Source organism: Limulus polyphemus, unplaced genomic scaffold (genome assembly GCF_000517525.1).
Source record: "Limulus polyphemus unplaced genomic scaffold, Limulus_polyphemus-2.1.2 Scaffold520, whole genome shotgun sequence".
NCBI classification, from domain to species: Eukaryota; Metazoa; Arthropoda; class Merostomata; order Xiphosura; family Limulidae; genus Limulus; species Limulus polyphemus.
Genome location: NW_013666130.1, coordinates 1 through 9,195, shown reverse-complemented (window position 1 = coordinate 9,195; position 9,195 = coordinate 1). Strand labels below are relative to the sequence as shown.

General features: G+C 29.4%; 1 protein-coding gene across 4 annotated transcripts in view; it reads right to left on the bottom strand.

Moving 5' to 3' along the window:
• LOC106458825 (neutral alpha-glucosidase AB-like) overlaps positions 1-8,448 on the bottom strand; it is a 52,265-nt gene extending 43,817 nt beyond the window's left edge. For 2 of the 4 annotated variants that reach the window (XM_013918373.2, XM_013918375.2), the window contains exons 1-3: positions 8,340-8,446; positions 5,282-5,384; positions 2,908-3,144 (exon numbers count right to left, since the gene is read on the bottom strand). In XM_013918373.2, coding sequence (XP_013773827.1) covers positions 2,908-3,144; positions 5,282-5,382 — 338 coding nt within the window. In that variant the 5' untranslated portion in view covers positions 5,383-5,384; positions 8,340-8,446. Of the gene's footprint in view, positions 1-2,907; positions 3,145-5,281; positions 5,385-6,569; positions 6,686-8,339 lie in introns of those variants that run through there. The other 2 variants (XM_013918374.2, XM_022385167.1) reach the window with 2 other exon arrangements.
• Between the last annotated feature and the right edge of the window lie 747 nt (positions 8,449-9,195).

Here is a 9,195-nt window from a genome sequence, read left to right as displayed (position 1 = left end):
ACTCATAACAATATATATATATATATATATATATATATATATAAATATATTACTAAGGCAAACTCTAATTTGCATAGCCTTCAATGTTCTTTGTTTATGGAGTAAAACTATAAAATCAGACCCACCCACCTGTCACATCCTCTCTTTCACAACTTTGCAATAATTCTCTATGACATTTTATACCATTTATGATCAATATAAAGGCAAAGTTTTAATATGTTGAATGATATTTAATGCTACCTTGTTTTCAGTACAGAGTATTGTCAATTTCATCTTCAAATTGAAAGCTTATATCGTGGTGTTCAGATTGAGTAGCTAAGGGAATTATTAATCCCCTTGACATACTTAAGCCAGTTAAATTAAAACAGTTAATGGACATTGTTTGCTTTGCACATGTTATTATTATGTGTTTTGGGGTACATTATTTAAGTAAATAATAAAATTATTTAATGTACTAGTATCATCATTATAAAAAAGTAGGCTTAAATGCCATTGGCAACCCACAGCAAAAAACAGAGGTCAAAAGTAAGAACTATATTTCTTGTTTTTCATGTATATTTTCCATTTATAAAAAGTAACTAAAATGTAAAGTATAGAAACTTATTTGGCTAAATAAGCTTAGATTAGGTAAGATAATGAAAAATAACAATAAAAAATTCTTCAAGAGGTATGCTCGTGTGCAGATCACGTGTTATGCCATTCAATATCGTAATGTGGGCTACACACTTGTCGAGTGATTTACAACTTGTATAACAGATTTATCAGTTAGACAGTTCAAAGGGCAATAAAACAAAATTAAGTAGAAACAAATGAAGTTGTTAGAAAAAAAACTGTTAGAAGCCTTAAAGTATTTAGGATAAATGATTGTAGTTTTCGGTTAAAATCTGAAGTCATTCTAGAAAGAAAAAAAAAAAGAAGGTGTAATTAAGATTTATTTCATGTTCTTTTTTTAAGGTGGTTACAAGGTCAGTCATATTGACAGAGTCCATACAGAGTTAGGGTAGAGAAGATGACAGATAAAATACAAAGTTTTACTGAAAAAACAACAAACAAATGCTTGATAATTATATAGGAAATTTTAGAAGCTATGCAGATAAAATTTGAAAATTTACAGATTAAGAAAAGTATTTCGAATCTTAACTATGAAAATCACATTTCACTCAGAACAGTCAACACTCTGATATCATATATTCATGGATGGATAAAACTTTAGTAAAAATACTTAAGATAAAAAATCTGATTTTTTTGTGTACAAAACTTGTAATGTTTATTAAAAGCTTGCCAAGTTTCAAGAAAATACATATACAATACTAAAAATTATAGAATGGAAACTCTGATGGTTACTTTGTGGTTACAAGGTTGATCACATCAACTAACCCTATATGGAATAAGAGTTAAAATTTAATACAGTTGTGTGGTAAACTCAAAATCCACACCAACTGATCTTAGTTTTATTACTTTATATACGTTATTATTTCATTTAATTACTTTATTTTCATTTATTATCTAGTAATATTTCAGTGGTCTCTAAACATCTGAAATAGCTAATATTGAAAATCTACTGATACACTGTGACTTAGAAACATGGATGTCAGATTTGTTGAAGTTCAAAAATAACACCATGATTAATTCACACAATGGTAGCCTGGCTAACATGAATCATAAAACAATGCTCCTTTCCTACAGCCAATCACTTAAACCTAATCATCTGTACCAACTGCATGCTTGAAGAATCTAAAAATTTCCTAGTGCACATCAAGTATTTTGATTAATAAAATGCAGCAACATCATTCTAAAGCTGATGTTTCCATCTATAACTACATCATGGTGAAGAACTTTAATAACATGTTGCATGTTTCTGTTGCACCTCTTCAGCAAGCAAAATATTTCATTTGTACATGTACTGAAACATGTTAATATAAAATGCTTAGTCAGCCTTTAATGTACTACTCACACAATCATTATTGACACACATTGTTAGGATTGAAAATGATTATATAAAATTCAAACTTGAGAAATCACATTAATGGATGTTTAGCAGGATTTGACAAATATATGAAAACCTTACTAGCCAGGATAATATAAACACATTTGACAACAGGAAAAACATTCAAAATAAGTAAGTAGGCTTACTTAGTAGCATAATAAAACTGAACACAATTTTTAGTGGATCTTCCTCCACTATCCAAACAAATATTATGAAATAAATTTTCAGCATTACAGTAAAAAAGTAAACACATAATGATAAAAGTTGAATTGCAACTAATACCACATGATAAATGACTGAAACTTATGGACCCACTTACATACTCCAGATCAAGGAAGCAAAAAAACAAATTCCTTAAAACTAAATTCAAATATATTAAATTACTTCTTAAAACATCACAATTAGTGAATTTAATTTTAACATTATGTTCTCAGTATATATATATATATATATATATATATATATATTTTTAAGCAACTAGGGTCTATTTATTTGTGTAATTTGGTGGAAAAACTGATGACTGGGGGACAGTGTGACTGCAGTTGATTTGACATCCTCCTATATGATGTCACATAAAACTATCATAATTACCAAGCAGGTTTGTTCACACAAAGACCTTAAAGAAACACTGCTGCTGGAAAACATGAACTTTTTCAAAAACATGTTAAAAAATTATTTAGGATATAAACTATTAGTATGTATGCCTTTAGTTTTTAACCTTCAAATATTGGCTCTTACAGAAAACCATTCTTAAAGATATAAAACAGATAATATTTTTACTAGGGTTTTGTTTCCCCTTAAAAGCAGCATGATTTCTTAGAATATAATTCAATGTTACACAATTCAACAAATTTCATCAATTTCTGGTAAGAGGTATTTCTTTGCTTTAAACAAAATGTAATTTACTAATTAAACTTCACCTGGTCTCTTTAGGTTCTCCATTTAGTGCTTCAGTTGCCTCAAACCTTTGTCTGATTGGAGTTGCTTCATTAATTTTCATTCGCAACATTCCATCCATCAAGGCACTGATTTCCAGTGTATACAGAACACCTGTTTTTGCATTAGCAAGACGGCTTTCTATTTTTGTTGGTGAAACCTTCAAATTATTCATAAGCAGATAGTATGGGGATTCTCCAGGCTGCATGTTTCTATTGCGCCTATTCAGGAAGTAAAATATTTAATTTGTACATAACTTTATTTACATAATGTAATGACTAGAATAAGAACAATACTTAAAAGTTTCCACTGTTAAACAGTTGATAAGACACTGTTGCATTTATAAGATTTTTCAATTCACTTAAATATTAAGCTTCAAGGGCTTTCACTTACCTCTTGGGTCTTCCCTAATCATGATCCACCACCCGGGTTCAATACAATTAAAACCAGGGTTTGCCAAATAACTTTTACATTTATAAGTCAGAGTAGCAACTTAATCCAGTGAGTGTTAAGAATGGTCATCTCCATTTTGCTCCAAGAAAACCCGTGACCTTATTTTTTATTTTGCAAGGTGTGCATTTTAGTGTTGTGCAACTTAAAGTTCACAATGTTTTGAAGGTGAACCAATCACAGTCTTTTCTGTGTGAAGAAGAATTATGTAAAACCCATGTAGACTTTCAGCAACAACCATTTTAGTAATGCCACAGTAACCAATATTCTATTTGCTGATATGTGTTTATAAGCTCATGGTCAAGTGTTCGAAATTAAGTCTTTGCATAACTATGTCAATTTGGACTTCTTTTAGGGTATTTTGATAGTTATTAGAAGTTGAAATGCTATGCCAATCTTTTCTGTGATGGTTAATCACAAATGTAAAGGAATATATGAAAAGCACACTTTTTTTTTAATGAAAATTCACCAAGACCTAGTGTATTTCACTGAATAACATGTTTATCATGTGAATTCAAGCATTAGAATATGGCTTTGAAATACTAGTTGGAAATCAACAACTTGGTAATAATTTCTTATTATCTGTGGTTTTTTGTTAGGTACTTCAATACTATTTTTAACTTTATGAGAGAAGCAGACATATTAAGCCAAGTTATTATTAATTTGTTTACAATAAATGAAACGTTTGACATGTTTGTTTTAGAGCAAAGCCACATTCGGCTATCTGCTGTGTCCACTGCGGGGAATTGAACCCTCGATTTTAGCACCGTAAGTTCGTAGACTTACTGCTTTCCCACTGGGGGACTACAATTAATGAAGGAAAGAAATGAATGAATGTAATTAAAATATGTTGAAGTTTTTATTTAAGTTATTCACTGAAGAATTGCTAGGAACAGATTCATGTGTATTGTATAATGTAGCAACTATAAAAATTTTAATTCTTAAGTAAAAATGGTTGAATAAAATACTGAAAAAAGAAATTTGAAAATAATTTTACAATATTTTTCATAGCTTAAAATGAGACTAAAAGAAAAAAGTTAAATGTTGTTAAAAGGTTAGATGTCACAGAGAGCGGTGTGTGACTTGCATCCATGCATTTTATACTAAACTCCACATTCTAAAAGTACTTTTCATTTGGTCATTTGTTTTTTTGTTGGATTTACTGCAAACTAAATAAGAGTTATTTTCAAGCAATAGATTAGGGAGGTAGTCAACACCATCCACTGCCAACTCTTGGACTACTCTTGTCGGAAAAATTGTGAGATTTTAACCATCACTCTTATAATGCACCCACAGCACCAAAGTGCAGAGCATGATTTATTTTTTTACTGCTAATGGAATGTGAACCACAGAACTTCATCAACTCCTTATCTGGATGCTAACTGATTTAGTACAGCCAGTAGAAAGATTTACCAATCAAATATAAGTACAGAATTAATAAAGGTAATAGTATGTCATTCATCCTTTTATCCTTAAAAATCATAATTTCAATATTTAAATTATTGGACAGTTGTAATAATTGTAACATTAATTTTGATTAATTGGAATAATCAAAAGCAGTAGTAATCAGAAACATTTGTTGATAATTGATTAATCAATTATTTCATGTGACACTGATCAATGTAATCAAAAATCAGATAATCAATTATATCGACTAATCAAGTTGATTGCCCAGCACTAATTATGAGGTTATCAACTACAAGTACATGTTGGTCCATAAATGAGAAAAAAATTTAAACCAGAAACTGGGGATGTTTAAAGTAAATTCTGTTTTGGAAAGTACTGAAATTTCTGGATGAAATAAACAGAACGTTTTGGGAACTACTGTCAGTTTAAGGTACAAAATTGTTTGCATTTTATTTTTTTAAAGATATTAGGCACAATAATCTTCAAATTTTTTCAACTTACCTACAGAATCCACTTTGGTCACATGATTTAAAGTTTCCTCTGTCAACTCCAACAACAAGAGATAGTGTAGTAAGTACAGATAGTAACAGTAGCATTTTCATTGCTGTGCAGTTCATGTTAAAGTAAAGAGTATGTTAACAAAAATTTTCAGAAAACATTTATAGATTTCAAACATGATTAATTCATTACTTTGATAGCTTTTCAAATGTGCAGTCAATCTGATTTAAGTCTTCTATAAGAGTGCAAACATTTTCAATCCTAATAAGCTGAATTGTTTCTTATGGAGAGGGTTTGAAGTTTTGTAAGGCATATGTTTATAAAAAAGGGCTAGTTGTGTTCTCCAAAATTTTTTTTTACGTGATTAAAATGGTACATTTTTAAGAGTACCTCTATTTTCATATCAAAAGTTAACATCTAGAAATAAAATCTTCAAATTCTCTGATTTAAGAAATTTCAATTACTAAACACAAGTAATGTCAGCTTATTAGGTATGCTAAAAATTTACATACAAATGAGTTACAATGTTTGGCTTTTATTAATAGTACACAAATTGTACTTGGAATACACTAGTATGATTTTCCACATAATTTAGTTGTATTAAAACACAAAAACAACTTCACAACTACATTCCAGAGGTAAAAATTGTTCTTATTGTACAGCTTTTCCAAAGAATACCTTGAATCATTTCCAAAAAGTTCATATTTCATTCTTATATTGATCACAAAAGAACAAAGATTTTAGCAAAGTGAAGTGTCTTTTGACTGGATAACCCAATGAAGCCCAACACAGACTGCAAAGTAGGCTTAATAATATCAAATTAATTGAGCTCTTAGAAATTTTAACATGCTAATTAGATAATTTCCAGTATTTCTAAAACTCAAAAAACACAAGTGAAACTAATTTTATTCTCATAACTCTAATTAGTTAGATCATATTAGAGTTATATACTTAGAATATGATAATTTGGGAAAGATTTGTTGTGTTAGAAAAGCATTGTTGTTCTGGAAATTAAAGAAAAAAACGATTTTGGAGTAACTTGATTAAAGCCCTTAGTATTTAGCTGCAGTGGAAACAGTTTCATAATTAGCAGCAAGGTTATTGTTACCAAGTTTGAGATCCCCAAAAGTAGTAGTACATGTAACTCAGATTCTTTACTAAATGATGGAAGAATTTCAGGAAGAATATTAAAATGACATAACCAATGAACAACAAGGGTTAATTTGTTTCTTTAATGTTGTCTTTGCACAACTACCCTTTAGAAATGCAAAAATTTAAACCCACTTCTTACTTTGAACTTGTCTTCACGGGAGAGTATATAAATGTGCGACTTAGTTGATGGTTACAGAATTAAGAGGTTGTTCATATTTTCTATAAATGATCTGTTGGAGTTGTGAAATAAAATAGCTGGAAATACAAGATTTAATATCAGGAGTAAAAAGTTAATCAGAGATATATGCTCTTTAATATCTTTTAAAATGTGTGATGATTTCAAAGCTGATCAACATTTAATTTTTTGAGCCCTCATGCACGAGTTCCCAATATTTCTCAACACAAGGTCCCCCACTCAATGAATCTATAGATACTGCATATGTTAGAAGTTTTATGTAATTTGCATATTTTTTACAATCTCTTCCTGTGGGCCCTGGCTTTGGAACCATTGTCCTAACTTACAAATTTTTAAGTTACATTTTAGGTTCACTGATTTTTTTACTCTTAGATATTCTTTCATCCTACATTTCCTTTCTGATGATGAAAATCATGTAATATTTTTCTGTAGGAAAAAAATATATATTATTTTCATAACAAAATACTAAACTTTTCATTTTTACACTTCTTTAACAATTCATCCTTCTTAAGATATTTTTTATATTATAAGAGTTTCATAAACTTCTACGTCAAACCAATGGTGATTCCCCCAAACAGTTTTGAGTTTATTAATTCTAATAACAGTTTTCAAAAAAATTACACATATACTTTTTCAGTAATCTCACAACTTCAACATGCTCCATGTCATAATTAAGTTAGTAAGTCTCAAAACATGTTTTACACGGTGTAACATAGAAAACTGCAAAACTGTGAAAGTATGAGCAACAACTCTAAACATAAATTAAAAGCATGTTAATTAAGCTTCCTTAAGTTTAACTTAACTGATTACTGGATTTAAAGATTAAAAAAATATAAAGTACAACACAATAAAAATATTAAAAAGAGCTAGAACAAGCACCTGTCAGTGAAATTATTAATTTTTGAATCATATTAATATTAATGCTAGTCTTCATATTAATAAATTTATTCCTAGCAAGCCAGCCTAGCACTAATTCTTTATTTAATTATTCAGCTTTCCATCACACAGGTGATTCTTGTGTGTGAAAATTTTATCATTATAATAGTTATTCTATATTATGTAATTTTTCATTAACTAGTTTATAACCTAAATCACACTTTATGTTTAGATAATCTAATGAAACTGTGCATGTGCACTTATAGTTAGAACTCACAAGTTGGATATCTAACATACAAGCATCAGACCAATTTTAAAGCATAAATCAATTGATTTATACCATTTCTCCAATCTTAAGACAAATAAGTTATTGTTAATTTAAACTTTAAGTTATATTATTATTTAAACAGTTTATCAACTAATGTAGCACTTCACTTCAGTGGCATGCTAACTAGTACTAATACTATTAGTAGTACTACTTAGTTAGCCAACCTGAGGTTAAAATCTTAAGCTGTTAAAGATAAGTACTGTATCCTTAGCTTACTGTTAGTGTTACTCGCATTTTATCCTCATAGCAATAGTACATACAATTGCAACTACTTCAGGAATCCCACATTATCAATGTCGTACGGTATAATACTATTACTATAGTAGTATTACTAACTTAAGTTATATGAGTTACGACTACAATTAAACATTTTCACAGTAGTACTAGACTACTAGTGCTAGTAGTAGTAGAACACAAAGAGAAATAAACTGAAGTTTAATGCACATCATCAGTAACGTAAAAATATAAATATATTTCTTAAATATTACTATAAACATTGATAAACCCACAGTTTTAAGCCTACTAGATATCCAATTCACATAAATGAAAATCAAAAGAAGACAACGTGTGAAGCTTAATTTAATATCAATACCGGGTGAAGAGTTAAGTCATCAGCCCTCTATTGTCAACTTAAGTCGTGATGACATGAATACAATAATTAAAGTGAAAATATACCTGTATACTTAAAATGACATTACATATAAATTATGAACAGTGAACTGTAGTTTGCTATTTTTAACGATATCTTTCTCGTCCATAGATAAATTTTAATAAAATGATTATTGATGATACGTCATAGATGTTAGTTTTTATACCAGGAAAGAAACAGATATATCAATATATATTTATCTATAATGATTGCACAAATATCAAGTTAATTTTATCATATAAAGGAACGATGGCATCCCCTTACCTTTGATGATATTTTCATGCAGCTATTCAGACAATAAAGACAAATAAAAAGATTCACTCACAAAAGACCCATATTATATTGTTAAAATCGTAAAATGTATAGTAACAGTTTTTTGTTTTGTAGAACAAAGCCCCAATGGGCTATCTGCCGTGTCTACCGCAAGGAATCGAACCCCGGATTTTAGCATTGTAAATCTGTACTGTAGAGTTTAAACAGCAGTAGGAATACGCCTTCTATTAGATTTAACCTTTATTTGCAAACCTCAGATGTGTAAGAAATAAAACATTGAGAACAGATATGGATACTCAAGTCCATTATGTGGTTTGAACGGATAAATCATTAGACCCTGACACGGCATTCAAAGTATATACTGTTACGTCTCCGTTCCTTAGTTAATTAATTTTCCGTAAATTCGTTCCGACGAAACTTTAGCGACACAAGTCCTTTCTTAA